The sequence below is a fragment of the Linepithema humile genome, chromosome 2 (assembly GCF_040581485.1).
Source record: "Linepithema humile isolate Giens D197 chromosome 2, Lhum_UNIL_v1.0, whole genome shotgun sequence".
Taxonomy (NCBI): domain Eukaryota; kingdom Metazoa; phylum Arthropoda; class Insecta; order Hymenoptera; family Formicidae; genus Linepithema; species Linepithema humile.
The window spans coordinates 2,790,573-2,812,564 of record NC_090129.1 but is presented as its reverse complement, the minus strand read 5'-3'; the positions used below and the strand labels follow the sequence as shown (position 1 = coordinate 2,812,564).

Below are 21,992 nucleotides of genomic sequence, written 5' to 3'. Positions count from 1 at the left end.
TACGATAATAATGCATGTCATTTGTAGCTTCCGTTTTGAAAACGCCTGCATTCGGCAAACGAATTAATATGCAATGCGCAGCAGATAAATACATTTGAAGCAGTACCAAACGCGAGAGTTTACACGCGTCGTTATAACTTTGTTGCTTTGGTATGATCAACAAAAAGTAATTAGTGCAAGTTATAATGAATGAACTGTAGTGCGTAGCTTAAGTATTAAATGTAAATGTTATTATGGCTCGAGAATAATTATACTTTATCAAAAGTATAGAGCACTATAATTTATTTAGATATAATTCTTTCATTAAAATTTATCGGTGAATATCATTATTTATAAATATATACTATTTCGGTGGAGCTACGAATTTGTCTAACAGCGCAAAACATATTCTATAATTATCAAACCTTAAATCTTTATATTTTACGGATCATTATTTGACTTTGCACAATGTAAACTGAAGTGACTATGCGCCTTATTATTGCGACATAAATACATATCATGATAACATGCACAGTTAGCATAGATATCTGCGAAATGTGAAATACAAAAGATTCGTTTTTGCCGCATGCCGCTATGTCAATTTTTCGTCGAGTTACAGCATTTTGAAAATTCAAAGTGCTTATATGTGTGTTTAGTGCATCCGTGTGCCATGCATAACGTGTTACGTAACTATAACGGTACTACGATCAGCCGGCCAGCTGATCAGTAGTAAAACTGTCCCTACTCGTGCTTGGCAAGGTCGTCTCGTCGACCGTCGACCGGTTTCGTCTTGCATCGGGATTACTCGGGATGCGTTGCCGCGGGTCGATGTAGTTGTCAATATTATCGCGCAAAATAGTGTACTGAGAATTCGAAAGCCGAGAATCTAACGCTTCTGACAGATATATGCAATGTATCTCTTGATTTCGGATAATTATTTTGCGAAACATCCTCGATTAATCGCAGAAATAAAGTTATTCTTTTCAGTACGGCGGCGTAAAGACACGAAAAGTCCCCGCCGGCCGGCGCGAGTTTATAGGTTAAACGGCATGTAAGGTTAGAATACTTCACTCGTACCGCAAAATGATCGGAAAAATGTCAAGTTTAATTGGTTCAATTTTCGAGAGGTAGTGTATTTGCTGCGCGAGTCTTTCAGGAAGATGTAGCTAAACAAAGGTATGATAAATGTATAAAAAATCTAACCCAGTACAGAGAAAGTGTAGAGAAATGAAAGGCAGCGATCTATCATGACTCTGTTTTTTCTCTCAGCAGGCTGTTCATTGCCCCTGTGATTTTAATGACCGAAGGTTGGATTTGTTCAAATGCACTTGTCGGCTTCGAGTGGAGAATGCCAACTGTCAGCACTCGAAAGTATATATACGTTCGTTTGATTTATCGAGGCTTTTTATCGAGCCTCCTTTGAGATCATTTGAGATGCGCTTTGGACTCCTTTCTCGCTCTTTCCGCGCCAGATGCGTCCTGCATCGCATACTCATCCACGTATGTATCTCACGAGGTTTTTATTTTACAATTTTTATTGCGAAACCCACGAGACAATGGAGCGACAAAAACGTAGCGGAGATAGCTTTGACATTTTGAGAAAATTTCTCGTGCCCTCCCTTGACATTCTCGCTAAAAAAAGTTAGATCGAAGAGTTTAACTCGTTCAAACTTAACATGTTTATTTATGGATATGCTGCGTGTGACGCACTTGTGAAACAAAGAATCGCGATTGTGAAACTTGCGATTCATGATTAATTTATACAACGACGCCAGAGAATCGAGGTACAAATACGAAATGATAAATTGTTGTCACTGACGTGACTCATTGAATGGCTGTCTATAAATGATCTATCTACGTATGTAATAACTATAATTTGCATTTCTGCAATTCATTTAATGCTATTTCTTCGTTCTCATCTGCTATTGACAGGTAATATTTCTTTCGAATCCCACAAGTAAACAAAAACTGTCGATCGCTTAGCTCGAAATATGCAATGAGCATACAAGAATCGCAGTATAGAGCTTCAAATTAACAGTTTTTATTTTGAATTGAAAAAATATTGACCAACTTCTTTTCTCTCCACGAAGTCTTTTCTCCCACACCGTTCTTCTAACTCTAATTAAGAATTCTAATTAAATTCTTCTAATTCTAATTAAAACTATTAATATTTAATCGTGCAAGGAAACAATCGCTCGTTTTCACGCTGTTCAGTAGTAATCTCGAACACGCGCACGGCGAGAGACTGGTAGTTATCGACATCTGCTGGCAATGAACGCGTGCGACCGCGCGGGTCGTGCTCGACTGGTAAACTCCACGACGGGGAAACCTCCGCTTTTTCGCACGAGTAAATTCGCCAGCGAATTCGCTTAACGAGGCTCATCGTCCGCGGCCTTCGCGCACTGAAATGCGTGTATCGTCATCAAACTGCGTAGCTATCTCCTGTGCGAAACGCAACGCGTGGCCGTTTTTCGTCCCACAAATACGAGGAAGCCATATTACGGGGCGCCTCTAAGCACCCCTGAATGCATCTACAGGGTGGTGCAAGAAACACCGACTTCGCATCGAGAACGTTGACGGGGGGGGGGGGGGGAGAAAGGGTCGAAAAATTCGATTCCAGCGAAAAAATCCGGCACGCGACGACGAAGCAACGCGCGTCGCAACGCGATCTGGCGCGGCGCAATAACTCTCAGACTCTCTTTACTCACACTTGCACGGACTGTTTTTTTTCCGTAAGGTCTGCATCGGTGGTCCCGCGTAGACGACGGCGAGAGAGCCCCGAGGATGACACGGGGGAGGCGACACAAAAATTTTTCCTTCTCACCGCCTGCGTTTCTCGCCCACCCCCTCGCCGGCGAAGAGCCAGCCGGTCTCTCGCCTTTCGTCAAGGCGCACCCTCGAATGTCAGGGCACACAGTCGGGGATGCGAACCCTCAGCACGGACAACACATGTCGGCCAGCACGTCGGTCTCTCCCCGTCTCACTCCCCCTCTCTCTCTCTCTTTCTCCCCGTCCCCTCTCCGCTGCGCGCTCACCCTCCGGCCGTTTGCTCCTTCTCTCTCTCTTTCTCTTTCTCACACTCTCTCCTTTCTCGTTCCCCTCTCGCACTATTACCCCCCCTCCCCCCGCGCCGGCGTCTCACCCTTCGCGGCGTGTATTTTCCGAGGCGTAAGCGCTCTCGAGACTGGTGGCGCGTATTAACGGGGCTTCCACGGCGCGCGTCGTCGACGTCGGCCGACCCGACTACTGTCGGGAACGCGCGATCTTCACTTCCACGCACTCCGACGCGACCGTCACCGCCGGGATCGTGCGGCGCGAACAGCAGGATCGCGAGGACGTCCGCGCGCCGCTGCCTTGGCACCCGGGGACACGATTCCGCGCGCGCCGCGGCGAGCGCGTGTATCCGCGCGCGCGACGTAAAAACGCGGAGGAAATGACAGCTGCCTCTCCGCCGTGCCGCCGTCGCAGCCGCCGCCGCCGCCGGCATGGGTCGCCCATGCTAGCCCGCTTTTATTGATCAATAATATACACCGCCGCCACACCGCCTGCCTGCCTGCCGTGCCTGTTCTAGTACCCGGTGTCGTCGCTCCGGGCCGCTCCCGCCTCGCTTTCCCGCGAGCGAGCTGCTTTCCCGCGAGCGACATCGCTCGCCTTTTCGGAGCGGGGACGTCCTGACATCCCGACCGTGCAACCGGCTTTATAATGTGCTAATGAAACTTCCATAAATGAGACTGATGTGTATATTTTTCTGAATAACCCACTTCTTGGCTGAATAACACATTTCGTGAGTTCTTCTTCACGGAAATTTGAATTCTTTCCTCTTGTCTCTTTAGCCAATGCCTGCAAAAGAAGGTTTACATCCCGATACGTTCATTTTGATTACATTTACAGGAAGACAATTTTTTTTTTTTAAATAGTACGTATAAATTAGCGTCTTTTAAATTTGCAAACTTGGCAAATGTTCTCTCAGAATTACGTCTATTTAGCGAAATTGATAAAAGTAGGAGTAAAGAATGGAAATTGTACAAGTATTGATCTTTTATTTTTTTCTTTGCTGCTATCATGAGTGTGCAAAATTTCCAAGACAGCGAAATATTTCAAGATAGCATTGATTTGTGTCTTATCTTGTTTAGAAATCTGTAATTTGCGCGCAAGATTAACTTGGTTTATCTTTTATTTCCGGATATATTTATTGTGTCAAAACGCATGTTACGAGAAAAGTCTTTCAAACTAAACGATCTTCCTGCCAACTTTCCCTTTCCCAACTTTCCCTCTGCATGTACATTATGTTGATCTGATTTATTTATTTCTACGCGTTATACAAATTCTTTTGAATAACTTCAACTTCTTTTTAACAACTTAAAAAAAAGTAACGCGTCTCTTTGTACAGTATGCTATTAAAATTTGCAGATTTATTTAATAAAAATATCAAAATTTGTCTTAAAATTGCTGAGAGTTGAAAATAAAAATCCTTGTTTACGGTCAAGGCTTTAATTGTGCGGATTCTTTAACTCTTTTAGCTGCAAGTATGCTCAACTTCTAAAATTTTTTTAAATTTTATAATTATTTAATCGATATGGTAACTATTTTTTTAAAAATTCTTTTTTTTACACAAGACGATAACGTGGTTAACCGTACGTCGATAGTATAGCATACTTTGATAAGAACACGAACTGTATTCGCTTATCAGCGATGGATTTTAACAACGTGTCTCATAAAAGCTTTCAATATGCGACTTCCAGTTTTATGTTTAATACATTACAGTGCTATTTTGAAAAATGTTTAAAATTAAATTCCTTATTTAGATGTTTTAAAAGAATTTTTTTAAATTGTTTTTGTAAAGAATTTTACTTTATTTTCCAGTTGTTGAATTTGCAAAAATTAGACGTTTTACAAAAATATATTTTTGATTATTTAGGACGCTTGATTAAAAATACCTTACACACTTAATCGAGTGAAAATAATAGTATCCATTTTTTAGCTTAAAAGGTTACTGCAAAATTAACAGTGCATATCATCCTTCTAAATTTTTATACGATAGAAATCTCTTGAGGAAACTCACTTCAATGTGTCTTGAAACGGAATGAACGATCACCTATCGATTCTATTGTATTGCGGAAACTTCAACAAATTGCACGAAATCCGTGACAAACTCTCGTCTCCGTATTTCGCTGTTGAATAGAAAGACCCGAGGTAAGAATACAGCACGTTTGAATGGAGAAGCGAAGAAAATTAGCGCGTTGTCGGCTGCGCGCGTGCCATAATCTAAGGCACGCGATTGCACAGTGGCGTAGCGATCGATCGCACGTCTAGATTTCGAAGTCTATCTTTGACATTTCTTGCTCCGAATCGCGTGTATTGTGGAAGGCTAAGAAAATAAAATAATTCTTCGACAGAATTTGAGGGAATAAGCAATCAATAAGTAACGCGATATTTTTTACGTAAAGTTTATGTAAAAAAATGTAAATTTGTTCTACGAATTTTTCCGTTCACACAACGATACGATTATGTAATCTTATTTGATTGCTGTTTAGTGCATTTGAAATTTCTATCGCGAGTAATAGTCCTTGTGACTTGCTAAAAATGAAAAGAAAATTTGCAAACGATAAATATATCTCAGAACTGAATCCATAATTCAAGATTTGCATTGAAATGTGTGAAAAAGTGTTTCTAACGCAACAGTGAGGTAACAGTTTTTTTTACCAAAAATTAGAATGCAATAAATTGCCACGGCATTACACGCGCTTAATGCACGGATGCATTAATTTTAATAAATCGTGCGACAGTTGAATAATCAGCGATTAAAGCGCGTGACCCGGGGAAATTTACAGAGTGACCTTACGATCCAATGCAAATAATACGACTGATTCAGAGTGCAGCGCGGCTAAAGAACACATTACTATAATGTACATTTCGTGAACCGATTGTCTCAATCTGCATTTGCTAATCACACAGACATTAAATAAATAATAAAATCGTCGAAAATCCTGACGGAAAAACAGAAGAATAAAATTAATAATTATAAAAACAATTTTTTTTCATAAATTAGATCAAAAACTTGGTCAATTAGTTGAAAGCTAGCAAATAAATTTACACTTCTCGTATATGTTTGCAATTATAATTTAACTGACTGTCTATTTTTAAAACATGCCATTGATAGAAAGCTAAAGTGTTGTGTGACATTTGTAAATAAAAAAAAAAAAAAAAAAACAAGTGACACTCGATAAATTCGAAGTAGCACTCTGCTCTTTAGGGTTAATCGCCGCCCACTGGCGCCTAAGACGCATCGTGGCATATCTCGGCGCGGGAGTCGTGCGTTGGTTTCAGTTCGCGCACGGCTGCCGCGGAGTAAGGACGTGGTGAGAGGTTTTTCTTGGCGCGTACGTTTGTGAGTGAAAGAGAGAAATTCGTCTCGTCCCGCAGACCATCTCGCCGTGTCGCTTGCTCGTTAACATCATTTTGCACGCACGAATGCCGATTAATCGTCAGTCATGATTATTGCCGAGACGCGCCACCTCCTGCCGAGCACGCTGCCGCTTCTGCTGCTGCCGTTCATCCTCGTGGTCACGACATACGCCAGGTCTTGGGGTGAGTGTTATGACAGAAATATAACAGAGATACGCAAGATGAAAACGCGATCGTAACGATATAAGCCGCGCCGGTAGTGCAGCGATCGTGCCGTGTGTCATGGCTCGACCACGGGGTCAGGACGGTGTACGCATACACCGGCATTCGCGCGTCCGTGCGCTTGTCCGTGTGCATTCGTAAGCGCGTGTTGGTGCGCCAGCGCCGACTCCATTCACCCACAGTCGCTCGTCACGTACGCCACTTTTCGCGCTAAGTGCCGTTTTTTCGCGCGTTCGCTCCCAAAACGCGCGCTCTCGAAAGTTGAATGAAACATCGCGACGATGGACGTCTGAACGTGGCGTCGTTAAATCTCGCCGATCGTCCGTTCATCGCGATTAATCGTCGCGCCGCATCCTTACACCTGTTTTACGTAACGAATGTCAGGACCGGCCAAGGGTGACGACCGCTGCGCGCACGCGAACATCAATGGGAAACGAGAGCGGGCGGATCGTGATGATCGCGAGATCGGCGAAGAGGACCGGCACGTTCCGGCGGTCACGTCGGAGGTCGTAAAAATTCGGGTGCGGTGGTGATTTTTCACGGTCACGTTTAAGGTCGCACGCGCGGCGTCAGTCGTCGCACGCGTTTTTACAGAGCGAACAAACTGCACGTACGAGATCGCGTGACCTTATCAGTTCGCAGCGAAGATACAGCAAAAGGTACGAAGCCGCACCTTCAGTTAATTCCTGATTTACGCACGTGGCACGAGAGTGACGTGTAAATCACAGAAGAATTTAATTTGGACGCTCGCAAAAATTCGTTGCTAAGAATTCGTTCCCGTCTCGATGCGTTATTAATACGCATCGGATAACGGGAATATAATCGATACATCACAGTACGCGCGTAATGTGTGTTAATGTTGGCTATTTGCGCTTTGGAAAAGCCAGTAGTCAAAGATCAGAGTCATAGAGCACAATAACAAAAATAATAATATTATGTAAAGAGGAAAAACTAATTTGATCGACGCAATTTATTACACAATCTAAAATTCCCTCTGCCAGTATTTCTGCCAGCATCATCTGAGTATCAATGTTTATACAATATCTCGAAAGTCAGAAAAATCATAAGTGGGGTCAAATACATACGACGACAGACTTGATAATGTAATGTTCGATAACTTGACATTCGAAAAATCCGTTTTTACGATTACACATATTTTCTGCACTCTGCCGTAACTATTAGAGAATGGAAAGCTAATTTTGTCTTGCTATAAAGAAAATCATACAAAACAATATATATATATATATTTTTAAGTCTATTCAGTTATTTATTTAATAAAAAATGACAAATGTACAAAATTTGTTATACAAAATTCTTTTATTAATCTGTTTGCACTTTTTACATCTTAATTTTAAATATTCTCTTGTATAGAATGTAATAATTTTTTATGAACAATATCTTTTTATTTTTTATTTTTTATTTAATAAACTATGAATCATTTTCTTGAGATGATATTAATAATAAATATGAAATAGAAGATGTAGAAAGAGAAATCGCACTATTTCGAAAAGAAACTAAAACGAAATTATTTTATTCCGTCGCAACTATGAAGTTTTAATATACGTGATGAATCATGTGACGTGCAAATCATATGCAAAATTATATGTATATATAATCGCATATTAAATCGTACAAAGTCGACTAAAACGTCGCGACACGTGGACAAGTCAACAATGTAAGATTATAAAGCGCAAACTTGATTTCCATAAATTTGCTTTCTCATTGCGGCGTAATGATTTGTTTCAGAAAGTCCGCGTGTACTTCCGATTGTTCGCAAATTATGCAAAAAAAACCGCATGACGTTTCAGGGAGCGCCGATATTGCGCAGAAAAAAATATTGATTTAAGTACATCATTTAAAAGCCTTCAGAAAAATCGAGAAACAACAATGGCGCGATACTCGAAATGCCATTATCTCGTAATTATCTCGTAATAATTTTCGTTTGATGTGAAGAATTTACTACAATGTGGAGCGTAGATATTTTGCGCTAATGATATTTGTGTTCAATACACAATTTTTGATACACAGTTTTGAATAATCGATCAAACGATTAATACAGATTAATTCAGTTAATAGAATATTTCCGCCAAATTATAATATTCTTCTCGACATTCTACTCGATCGCATAAATAATACAATAATAATTTTTATATAATTATTGAAGTTGTGTATCAACTTTGTCAAGGATCGGCCCATGTTTATGATGTTCTACGATTCATAATGTATCAGAAAAAACCGGTATGCGCAAAAAAAAAATACATCTGTTTGATCGCGGTAGCGTAAATAATAACAACCTGAGTTATTAATTTCAGTTAGATAATATATCATATATTCCGTTAAAGTAGACAGCGCGAAGAAAATGGTTTATATGTGAAAACTCTAACTAATGTGTAAATAAATGATAATTAACAAGTTATAGATAAATATTAATTATACATCACTTATTCGGCACTGAAATGGATCTTCGTGAATAAATTTCTTTTAGCAACCTAGATTATATATTTCTGTCTTTAAAACACATATTTGTTCTATTTTAAATTTAGAAAGTATAAGAGAAGACGAGAATGATGTTAACAAATATTATTGCAGCATCGTGACACACATAGCTTCTCGCCTGCTAATAATCGCAAACCTTTTACTAATCGCTAGAGATAAATTATTCAACACTAAACAAGATCGCGAAAAACATTCTTGGTTTCACCCATTGACCGATTTGAACGTAATCATAAGATTTTCCTGTTGATTAGATCGCAAGAAAAATTAGAGATTACTTCCTCTGGACATTGGATAGACCTAATTAGGCAATCACTCGTATATCTTAATGTGTCTCATTTTTATATACTTTACGACGACGCGATAATTTTTATTCGACGTCAGAACACTCTCGACAAAAGTTCCGACAGCGCTCGCGTGTGCGCGTCGTTCTGTCGCAATTCGTCTGCTGATTGACTGGCAGCCACAAATTTGCTTTGTAATGCAGTGTGACGACACTTTGTCCAGGTAGAAATACAGCAGCCGAGATATCTTATCGAGTGTATTTACGGCAAGATGTAGCGAACATTTAAGAAACTATCCCATTTGACGTTTCTTATCGTTTCTTATCTCATTCATTATTCTTGACGTGGACAAAACCTTCGTGCTTAGTGCTTACCATAAATTAACATATCATTGTACTTGTATATCTGTTTTTCGATTTCTCATTCTAAATAAATAGTTTCTGTAAAAGCCGAATTTTCCTGGCAGTTGTACTTTATAAATCCTTGTCCTTTACACAGAGATATTCTTTAATAATCTCACGAATACGCATTTCTTCTTTTCCAGCTTCTTTAATCTTTATGAAATTTTCGTTACAGATTATTAACTATTTTCTGGTAAAAAGCTTCATTATTACTGCAAGTAAACACTTAGGATCAGCCTTAGATCTGTCGATTTAAAAAATTTTTCATATTTTGGCGAATCTCAGGCTTTAGGCAATTGAGGGAAGAAAGAGAGGAAGGATTAATTTTTAGAATTTTATAACGCTTTAAACATCTGTAGTGAACTGCTTGTTTTTTTTTTAGAAAATTTTCGCTTCTTTCACTTTACGTAACAAATATTATTTTATTTTACTTTTCTATTGATAAATAAAAGTTACTGTCATATTCGAAATTAACGAACTAAGGCGAACTAAGGATGCGTTCGGATGTGCACATACGTGTTCAGACGGCTAATCTTCAAGGCTGATCTCGACTTTTATTACAAGTCTTGGTAAATCCTTCCGCATTGACTGATCAAATTTCGAAACAAAGACTACTTTTTTTGAACGTTTTTGGATTTTTTCCGGAATGACTTGGTAAATCTTAGGATTTCCGTGAAAGACAAATGTCTAAATGTCTTAATGGACACAACTTGATGAGTCATTTCCGCTACAAGCCCTGAAAAATTCAGATTTAACACGTAAAAGTATAGGCTATGTGCGCACGCACACATTCGACAGAAGTCACATATATCGAGCCGGAAATTCTAAACCTTTACATGTTAAATTTGGACTTTTCAGGGCTTGTAGCGCGGAAGTGACTAGGCTCAAGTTGTGCTCATTACGACATTTGTTCAGAATGACGGAAACCACACATATGCAAGAATTAGCCAAATCCGCCGAAAGATATTTTCCCACAAAAAGGGTGCGGGGTCCTTCATGTAAATTCTAGGTTTCACAAAAATTGGCGCTTTTACAGTAACAGATACACAAGTGAAGAGGCTAATTTGTTCTCGTATTCATTTAACGTTACATAATTGTCAAATATGCACTTTTTTAACTGCTTTCGATAAACAAGATAAAATCAATGATTCATACAAGATTAATGATTTCTTAAGTATTCTTTTAAACTTTGGTGCATTTACATTGGCGCGCGGTTTAATAAGTATCTTATATTAATTACATCATGATTTAAATAAATCACAGCTTTGCTACATTACGAGGCAAATTTTTATATTGTTACTGTTATATAAATATGAAAATTTTATTTGATGCTTTATTATGACTTTAAAATTATATCGGATAATGAAAATTAACCCATAATATAGCATAATTAAAATAAAATTTTAATTTTAAATTAACATGCAGAAATTAATTGTTAACAATTTTGGACAGTAATATTATATTTATTTATAAACTATATTATTTGAGTAAAATTTAAGATTAAAGCGACGACAAAATTACATGTATGTATATTTAAAGCTAAAAAAATAAAATTAATTATAAACTGCATTTATTTTAGATTTGACCATTTATACAATATTGAAGCAAAAATATTTAAAAATTTATTACTAGCCAAAATTATGTCAAACAGATACAAATCGAAGAAAAAAGAATTTTTTTACGAAAATAAAAACTTTAATTAACTTTATTTAATTAAATATATATGATTTTTGTACATATATAATTATTGCTTTACTCATAAACTTTACTTGATTAGTATACGTTTGTAAATTTATCAATATTTCAAATTGCATCATGTTATTAATATTTATCTGATTTAATTTATTAGAAAAATGCAAAGATACTTTAAATGTAAAAAAAAGCATAAATTAATTAACGCACAGGTCGAAACTTAAATTTCTCAGGAAATGCAACAGATTTTCAAGTGACGCACCATGCGACCATAGCGTTGGTGTGGAAGTACCGTTTCGCCGCAATTAGAGATATTTCTTATCTGCGGTTTCGTAACGCCCATTTGGTTTCATAACGTAATCGAAATCACGGATTACGATATAGATTGCTTTCTAGTTAAGCGATAAGAATAACTGTGTGTAGATTATACTACGACAACGAGCTCTTTGTAACTCTTTAACACGTCTTTCGCAAAATAAATTTTTATGACACGAATCTCTATAACAAAAAATAATAATTTTTTTTATTTTATCGACACAATTCAATTAATCGACCATTATTTATTAACACATTATTTCACGTTTCTCTAAGAATACTAATTTTACTTGAAACACCCAGTTGAGACCAGATTCTGAATCGGAGTTTTGTTCTTTTTGCAGATTTGGCCGTGGTTATCGACAACGGTGGAATCGACTTTTTTGCGAAGAACGGCACATTAATGAACCACGCTAATATCGAAATAGCTAAGGAATTGAATGGAATAACGTACGATTACAACACTCAAACGATGTATATATCTGACATTGATCCAAATAGCAACATAACTGTATTCAACGTTTTTACAAAGAAGAATTTCACATCAACTCCTCTAATTAAAAGTAAGTACAGAAATCCTGCAAACCTTTATAACGCAAAATGCAAGTATAACAGCATACAGTTTCTAAAAAAAATTTGTAATTTTTTTTAAGCATTTCATGATATTTTTATTATTCGTCATTTATATTTTTAAAATTATAAGATATATAATTATTAGGTAGGTACATAATTTTAAAAAATTCTATCTTTTCTAAAGAAAATTTAACGAATACTTTTAAATTTCTGATATTTAATCAATAATATTTTGTAATATAAATATTTAAAGAATCATCATTTTTTCTGCGCTTTTATGGAAGAATCTAAAAGTGGGTTGAAAAATGTTATTTTTGTATTTTTGAATTTTCGATTACTAAAACTTAATTTTGCACCATCAACTACGTTTGTGCGCTCTATCTTTGCAGTTTAAGGCAATATTTAAATAGAATCGAATATGTTTGACTTGTAATAACGTTTTTTCTTTTATGTATTTTGTTGTGATGTATTTGCCAGATTTTCTCGATATCAAATATTTAAAAAACTTCTTTCTTTACTGATTAACTAATAATTTTTTGTTTATTGAAACTCGTATTATAATTTAAAAAAAAAAAGTACAATCTAATTGGAATATATAGAAACACATAATATTGTATTAAAATATATTACGATGTCAGGAATGTGAAATCCACGTGAAAACGATTTTTGCAATCGAAGCAATCAACAAATATTTTATCATTTAGAAAACCTCTTTTGTGGACTTGTAAAATGCACCGCAAACTTCTCGCGACGCTTTTAACGTATTTATAGACGCATTGATGCAATTAAATCAGTTTTATTAACGGAAAAATTTATTATTTATATATATTATTATTTTATATATATTTTTATATATACATCAAATGTTATTTATATATCATATGTCGAAGAAATTCTACGTTCTCGCGTCCAACATCATCATTAATAATTTCCAATATCGAGGAACTTTCGGCACACCTTTTCTCAAAAAGAACATAATCTTCTGCTAGAATATCATTGCGTTTGGAAATCTCTCGCGGAAAGCAATCGAGATAAATCGCGTTTATCGTGTAATAAAATATCGATAATACAGCATATGAGAAATGTTTGATGAATATTGATATTACATAATCGGATTTGCATATGCGTAGAAGACAGCGAGATGCACATCCTCGGGATCGCTTTCGACAAATCATCGAACACTTTGTTTTGGACCGACACTAAACAGAACATCATCGTGAAAATGTCGTTAAACGGTGAATCGAGTACGCCTATCGTTATGCATCAATTCACCGATGCCAGTCCACGCGACATTGCCATCGACGCGTGTAACAGGTTTGTTAATACTCACGATGTTTCACATCAAGGAGACTTCTCCTTTCTTTTGCGTAATCGAGGAATGCCTCGAATAATCATCAATGAAAGAAGAGAAAAAAATAGAATTGATAATCATAAAAATATCGAGAGATCTGTAAAAGATATTCCGAAGCTCTGACGTAAAGTCTCCATCAACTTTGTTATATTTGGAATCTTGTTTTTTCATTTGGAAACCAAATTAATTAGTATTCTCGGTCGCACGAATGTGTCACGCAAATACCGTGCAAAATAGAAATACTAGCAGTATTATTATGTGCAATATATTTAAATGCAGCTTGGAATAAGCGAAGTTAAGCAAAGCGCAAGACAACAACAGATCTCCCGTGTACTTAAGTAGCTGTCGCAGCGATTCACAGTACATTCGTCCCTTTCGCGTTGCCAGCAAATGCTGACACTTTATAAAAAAGAAAAACCGAAGCGCAGCTAAAAATGAGCCTGAAAAATGAGGCGTTCCCACTGGAATATTCCGATCGCTTGTCTATTTTGCATCGTCGAAGAAATTTCTCGCTGAAAAAAAAAACGCATTTCGGCATTTTTTTTCTACCGTTGTGCAAAATGTCTCATTTTAAATATTTTTACTGCTATTGATATGATAAAATAAGTGAAAAGTCGCATGAATGTGATGATATATAATAAATCGCCTTCTTTTCATATGTTTATAGCAGCGAAGATATTTACGATGTTCCTGATGAATGCGACGCTTCATTCATAAAGATACAAAAATGTCATTCTGCTATAGTTAAACTTTTATTTATGCATAATTTACTTTGCAAATTTCAAACTTTTTTCAAAAATAAAAACAAAAATAAATGTATACCTAAGTCCTGTATCTTCTATTGAAAAAAACAAATTAAAATATTATTTTTAAAGAATATATTTTATGTAATATTGAAAAAACTTATATTTAAATATTTAAAAGCACAATTAGGCAATTATACTATTTTATCATTATAGTTATACTTATACACATCGTTATTATGATCGTAATTATTAATACGAAATGCGCTTTGCTTTGCATTATCACTCAAATTTTTTCAGTGATTGAACAGTTCGAATTTTCTGGTTAAATTCAAAATTCTTCGGATCTCTCAAGGCCTTAGCTTAAATTTTGCATGCTCGAGCAATTTAAATCTGAATTTACGTAAATCGGCAAAAAAATAAAGTTAGACAATATAGAGATTTATATTGGAAAAGAATAGAAAGAAACAAAAATTTATTATTTCTTTTTCATATTGAATATTTTTCGACATTTCAAACCATTCGAATTTCTCATCTGACAAGCTCGAACTAGCGACACCCAAATTTTCGTCGGAAAAAAAGAAACAGATAACTGGCAATAATGAACGATCTTCTACAGACGCATATACTGGACGAACAACAATCTCCAGAAGCCCACTATCGAGTCTTCTACACTCGACGGAAAGGATCGAACGACTATCGTCAATACCGGCCTATATCAACCGCTGGCATTAGCGATCGATCATGCGGAGCAGAAGTTGTACTGGAGCGACGACTCCCAGGGGAATGACTTCAAGATCGAGCGTAGCAACCTGGACGGCAGCGAGCGGGAGGTGCTGATCGACAGCAGCCACCATCAGCCGGCTCACCTGGCGGTGGACAATGAGTCGGTGTACTGGTCCGACTGGATAGAGAGGGCGGTATGGACTATCCCGAAGAACGGCAAGGGCCGAATCACACCAGTCAAGTTCGCGTCGTATGACCCTATTCATCCAGCCGGCATCGTTACGCGCGACAACGAAGAGAACAATTGCGCGGCGATCTTTTCGCAGATGGAGAAGAGGACGAAATTCCCGGAACAAAGGAACGAACCTCTTCGAACGACAACCGAGCGGTCTAGCGATCCAGCCATCGTCGTAACGGAGAAACAATCGACTATCGGAATGGAGACTCAGCCAACTACCGGAATGGGGACGGAGCCAACTACAAGAATGGAGACGAAATCAATTCACGGAACGAAGATACCACCTATCAAAAAGGAGACAACGGATTTGACCACCGAGTGCTCCAACTACTGCCTGAACAACGGCAAACGCAAAACAGATGGCACGTGCCAATGCAAGCTAGGGTGAGGAAATGTTTAATGAAACTGTAAACTGCTCAAGTAGATATTGCCAAACGTAAATCCGACATTAGTAAAAGTGGAGGCTGCAGCGCACTTCGGTTACAGTCAAATGTAAATTCAATTATTTTTCAAGAAGAGACTCGAATAATTTCACATCAAGTTCTATAAAATTGTATACGTTTATTCATTCTGATGCAAGTTTTAATCTAATTTTTAAATATAATTTTTAATCTGAGTTTTCAACTAGATATTTCTGTGTAGTTATAGCAGTTCGAGAACTCTTATAATCTTTGCAGGTTCTACGGATACTTTTGCGAAATTTCTCACTGCTACAATTACTGTCTTCACGGTAATACTTGCACTATAAACAGTCACGGACTGCCCGAGTGTAAATGTAAGGCTAACTTTAGTGGCGCCCGATGCGAAAGGAACATTTGCGACGGTTACTGTCTCCACGACGGTGAGTGCTCTGTCCAGAATGGAAAACCGTATTGCGACTGTAAATATTCCAAAGGAACCCGATGTGAGGAGCTGAGCAGCATCGTGCAGGTCGCGAACGTGACTAATCGCGTCGAGTCGTTCAGCGAAGCACCTTGCAGGTACGTAAATGTTTCTTCGCAAGAACGAGATTTTATCATTCTGCGGATGCTGTCTTTTCTATTCTTAGCTTGGAATATTCTACATTTTCAAAATTTTAAGCTTCGAATTGACTTTTTTGCACGCTTTTGAAACTTAATTCTACCGCAACTTGAAAAGTATTAAACTAATATCAATTTACAATAGATTATTACGGGACTCGAAGAAAATATACGTTTTTTGAGTGTGCCTAAACGCAATACGCAAATATCGATCGTCTTGTATGAATAGATGCACGGACGCTAATCGAACGGCCGAAAGGATCATCAGTGCGGGCCTGGAAAACTCTACGATACTGCCAATATTCGTAGCCCTCACCGGACTGTTCCTGCTAACGACCGTCGTGCTCAGTTACTACGTGAACAAATTGCGAAGGCGGCCGCGCATTAAGAAGCGCTACGTGGTTGGTAAGGGCGTGACGCAGCTCACATCCCGGCCGCAGATACCGGATAATCAGTGCGAAATTACCATAGAGAATTGCTGCAACATGAATATCTGCGAAACTGTGAGTGAAATGCCACTTAAACCGCACGAAAATTGATAGCGCTTGTCCCGTCAGCGTCTCTCGCTAAATGGAGCGGCACATCCCCGCGCTTTGCCTTGAACGAAAGATGATTTTTCGCATTCAATCGTCGCTTACACGCGATGAGTTTACGTTTACTTACCGAGAGAAACTTCATTTCATTTCATTTCAACAATTGACAAGAGCTGAACAATCAGTCGTGTGATTTGAATCTCATGAATCTCACGCGTGTAAATTCTTTCAATCTAAAGGTGTATAGTCGAATTATTTGTTTCTCAGAACTTAGTGCTTTCATTCGGGACCATGGCTTGTTGCTTAAAGATATGAAAGTAGTTTTTATCTTATGAATATAAGTTTTTTAATTATTTTATATGTTTGCCTTGCGAAAATGAAATTTTTCGTCATTAACGTATAGTAAATGCCTCACTGAAATAATTTTTGAAAGTGCGGCGGTTCTGTCAGAGCAGTATTGCACTAGTATTATATTAGGAATAATTTTTAAAATTATTTATTAATAATTTAAGTAATTATATTAAATTTTTTTATCAAATCTTTGACAATAACGCCAGGTATTGTAATCTTATCGATATGCGCCTTATTCAACGTGCGCAGTAGACTTTGTATTATATTACGTACACATTTGCTTCATAATCATCTTTTATCATCATTCTTATGTGTTCTTTACGTCAACAAAGAATTCATGCAAATCGTGCAAATCAGCATTTTATTGTAATTTGAAAATTATAATATTTTTATAATCTCACTCGATCGTTCTGCTTCACTTTACAAGAGAAAAATCATAAAATTTCGAAATAATCACTTTTCCAGTGGAAGAGGTCAGCACTAATCAATCTTCTATCTCAAAAGAATTAAAGACGGAGCACAGTTAGTGCATCCTATCTCTGACTGCTTTAATGAGCGCCGCTAATGTGTTCATGCGTAGATTTGAAATTGCGCGTGCATGTCAACGATCCGTGCCAAGGACAATCTGTTTTTGCCACCGCGTTCCCATTTATCAATCGGCTAAACTGCGATCTCTGTAACCCCCACGCAGTCAATTATTTGCGATAATGTCAGCAGTTATAGTTTTATGAATTTGTTTTTTTTACACGCAGTTCTAAAACACAATGTTTGTTACTTGAAATAAAAGACGGTTAAGAAAAAAGACTTCCTACAAAGACGCCGGTAGCTTCAAGAACGTTTTGACACTTCGACACGTTCAAAATTTCAACGTTTAACATTTTGTAACACGATTTTTTGTCGCAACAATGATTCGATACGACAGAGAATTTTTATCGCGTGTGTATTTCTAATCAAATTTGAGAGTGAAGTCTAAGCAAGAGAATCTCTAATGATTTGAATGCTCGTTTATTTCGAATTCGAATTAATGCGAACAAATCATCTCGCCAAATTCATCAAACAAGAATCGACAGCAACTTGTACATAGATAGATAATAGAAGAATTTCGTTCTTTTGCAGCCGTGTTTCGAACCGAAATTACGAACCGAGGCGCCAAGAAGCAAAAAGACGAAAAAAGAAGAGAAGCATTCTCTGTTGGATAACATGGATAATTCGTGCTAGCACAGACTGCTCTCGTCATGTCGTGTGAAATGGCGAAACGGGGGAGACTCTGCACGGGCTCTGTGCCGCGCCGGGGATCGTATTTGTGGGGTTGTCCCACGTCTATGCGCGCTACGGCTGATTTTAGTATTGTTGTTAAGTTTGGAAGTGTCCGTGTTCACAGGACGACGCGCTGCGGCGGTTTTGCTCCATCGTGGAAAAGGAAGCCAAAGGTCTTTTTAGAAGGTCCTATTTCTTAATACGTCATACGCGCTAGGGCTGTGTTTTAGAACCATTTCTTCGCTTTAGTAGTCATTCGCATTTGTCATTCGACTTCGTTAGAAGGCTTGTTCCAAGGCAAAACGCGAAGCGCTGCTCCAAATTCTACGTGCACCGGCTCTCGTTTGCGACCGCGTACGCGAATGACATACGCAGTAAAGATTATGAAGACTTGAAATTAGCGTAAGGCAGTTTTAAATTGAACTTTGTTGTGAAAGATCGAAATTTTTCAAGCTTTTCAGAGTTCCATAATATGAGTTCCAAATAAATACATAAATAACGATAATTTATTTTAATTATTAGTCACTCATTCTTTGAAGTCTTCATAACGTATCTTGTGCCTTTACTTGAAACACATGTCGCGGGCTTACGCTCGTAAGATTTGGAGCGGCGTTTCGCGTTTTGTCCTAAACAAGTGTCTAGCGAAGTTGAATGATAAATGAGATTATATTAGGATATTTGTATATATTATACACATAATTTTGTGATTATTTCAAATTTTTATGAAGCATACAACACTTGATGATTGAATTGATTTGAAAAACGACATTGCAAAATTTTAAGTCTAAATGGCTTATAAAATATTCGATAACCTTTTAACGCGCAGAATTCTCAATGAAAATTCATATCGCTAACTAAAGAGGGAAAAAGAAGATGCGTATATGATTGACATCGATATTCGAGCAAGCGAAGGGGAACCGTGTGCACAATACCTAAGGATCTTTCCATAATTTTCATACATAGCTGCCGAACAACATTCGTAACTCAGGCTCTCTGATATGGAAAGTCTTCTCAGATTCTTATATTTTCATATTTTATCCCGTTTGTTGACAAATTGAAAGAAACTCGTACGTACAACATTGAAAACAAACTAAAGCTAAAAGAGAGAGAGAAAGAGAAAGAGTGAAGGAAAAAAGAAACAAATTATTGCAGTCACGGGGGTGCGCAAAAGTTGCCTTAAGCGGTAATTCTAATCGTTGCTCAAAGTACCATCGCGTACATTCCTGAAGAAAATTTAGATCGCGATACGGCATCGCAGAGATAAGTGATCCTTTCATCGTGTTTTCTTGACTGAGCTTCGCGGCGCCTATACTCAAATGGAAATTACATCATTAATCGATTTTATCAGTTTTTTCGTAATTCGATGTATTTTGAACGTTATGCGATCCGTTGTCGGTCTTTGCATGCGTCGAGAATATAGTCACGTGCAATGACTATAGCTTGGCGAACGTTTCCAATTTCACTCTCAGTTGACACACGCACACACACACACACAGGCACACATTTGTTTTCATTCTTCTCGCAAAATTATTCGTATTTTGCCACTGACTGATTGTTTTTGTCACATTTAGAATACAATATATACATGTGTGTGTGTATGTGTGTGTGTATACACACATATAACGTTCATACATTCATTGATAAAAAGCTCGAGTTGCATCGTGCTTATACGCATCCAAAATCCTTTAACGTGTACCGATATTGGATATTTGAAGTCTTAATCGATTCAGGAATCATTATCATTAACGTAAGTTCGCATTAAAGATACGCGGCGTAAATTTATATTTATTAATGTCTAAGCAACTGAATATACATAATATATATACATGCTATCATTGTGAGGTGTATACTAGATAAAAATAAGAAACACGTTCAGAGTTACAAATAATTCTCGCTGATGAACGATCGGATACCCCAGTGACAAATAACACTGCAGATTTATAAAACTTTGTCAGAAGTTTTCGACGTATTTATATACGATAATGTACGTAATCTTGGTTTCTCTACTTCTTAAAGCTGTCAGTTTCCGTATAATATCATTTGAGAATAGCAGAGCGACACTCCGAAACTCCGAAAACTTTTGTTCCGTATCGATAGGTCGCGACGCGAGGCCAACTTCTCGAAGTCTTCTTTCCTTCCACTTTTATTCCATCGCGAGAGCGAAATTGCTTATTAACTTTTATTTAGAATATATACGTTTTAATTGGGGCGATTAGCGCGCGTGCGAGAACACGCGCCAGGATAAATAACGTAGTTATGCCTAAAATTGCTTTCATTGCTGTAAACTTTTCGAAGAGAAATGGTGTCAAAAGCTTTGTTTCTCTCAACGGCCACACTTGAGGAAATATCGACACTGGCCAGCAGTTACTTAAAGCGTATAACTTTTACATACACCAAAGTTGTTTTCAATAGTAGTAATAACACGAGACAGAGTACAATTATTGGTTTGCAAGATTTATCACGTCGAGCCAAGACTTGTACTTCTTGGTTGGCGGTGTTGCATTAACCATACGTAGGCAAACTTTGTTTTAAAACTCTTCATTTACATATATATATATATTTTTTAATTATAATCGCATCGTAAAGTGGCAAACCAATGATTATCATGTTATTCATTAATTCTTTGTTCATAGGGTTTATGTTAATCTTAATAATACGGAATGATGTTCCTGTCGTCGTGACAAAAAAAAAAAAGAAATCATTCGCAATACATGACGATGCTTTTTTCTGTTCCTGTATACGATAGATGCTACTTGAACTGCGACCTTTGCTTTTTAAATCTAATGTATAATTTTATACTAGAAAGATATATTTGCGACATTGCCCAACTAAATATATATATACACATTAAATATATATGTATATATATGTATATATGAAAGTTGCGCGATTACGTATCATTGTGTTTGGAAAATAGCCCTCTCCCGCACACTCATCCCCAGAGACGGGATAGTGGATTTATGGTGAAAGGGTTATATTCCTATAAAAAAAAAAAAAAATAACGCCATGACGGTGCACAGTATGCAATACATGTTGGTACTATTTTATATATATATTATACATCAGGGTTTAAGTGATCAGGGTAAATCAGGATCGTGAAAGTTTGTTACGTACTTTTCTTGAATTCGTGGTTCGTGTATCGAACGATATTTTAAGACTATTTTTATGCAAAAGCGTTAATCTACCGCTTCGAATGAAATCTTTTATCCGTGTAGAAGTTCGAGAATTTATCTTAAATATGTGTACTTACATTTGTATATGTTGTACTTAACTTGTAATTAAAACAGACGCTTCGAAGCCTCTGATCAATTTCGAAAAACATATTGCATACTTTACATCTCTTTATAATAGTTATAATGCTGGTTGCTATTGTATACAGATAAAAGTGGAATAAAATGGATTATCTCTTA

The 21,992-nt window shown here is 37.2% G+C and overlaps 2 protein-coding genes across 5 annotated transcripts in view; one reads left to right on the top strand and one right to left on the bottom strand.

The window, feature by feature from the left end:
* The window catches only part of Dab (DAB adaptor protein), a 15,565-nt gene extending 12,058 nt beyond the window's left edge, over positions 1-3,507 (bottom strand). For both annotated transcript variants that reach the window (XM_067350371.1, XM_012376142.2), the window contains exon 1: positions 2,688-3,507. In XM_067350371.1, coding sequence (XP_067206472.1) covers positions 2,688-2,724 — 37 coding nt within the window. In that variant the 5' untranslated portion in view covers positions 2,725-3,507. The remainder of the gene's footprint in view (positions 1-2,687) is intronic.
* Positions 1-21,992, top strand: part of cue (Protein cueball) — a 23,350-nt gene extending 1,358 nt beyond the window's left edge. The window contains exons 1-8 of one of the 3 annotated variants that reach the window (XM_067350414.1): positions 692-1,155; positions 1,249-1,479; positions 12,136-12,354; positions 13,495-13,678; positions 15,078-15,806; positions 16,100-16,402; positions 16,671-16,944; positions 18,442-21,992. In XM_067350414.1, the coding sequence (XP_067206515.1) occupies positions 1,452-1,479; positions 12,136-12,354; positions 13,495-13,678; positions 15,078-15,806; positions 16,100-16,402; positions 16,671-16,944; positions 18,442-18,543 (1,839 nt within the window). In that variant the 5' untranslated portion in view covers positions 692-1,155; positions 1,249-1,451 and the 3' untranslated portion in view covers positions 18,544-21,992. Of the gene's footprint in view, positions 1-691; positions 1,156-1,248; positions 1,480-5,067; positions 6,568-12,135; positions 12,355-13,494; positions 13,679-15,077; positions 15,807-16,099; positions 16,403-16,670; positions 16,945-18,441 lie in introns of those variants that run through there. The other 2 variants (XM_012376130.2, XM_012376131.2) reach the window with 2 other exon arrangements.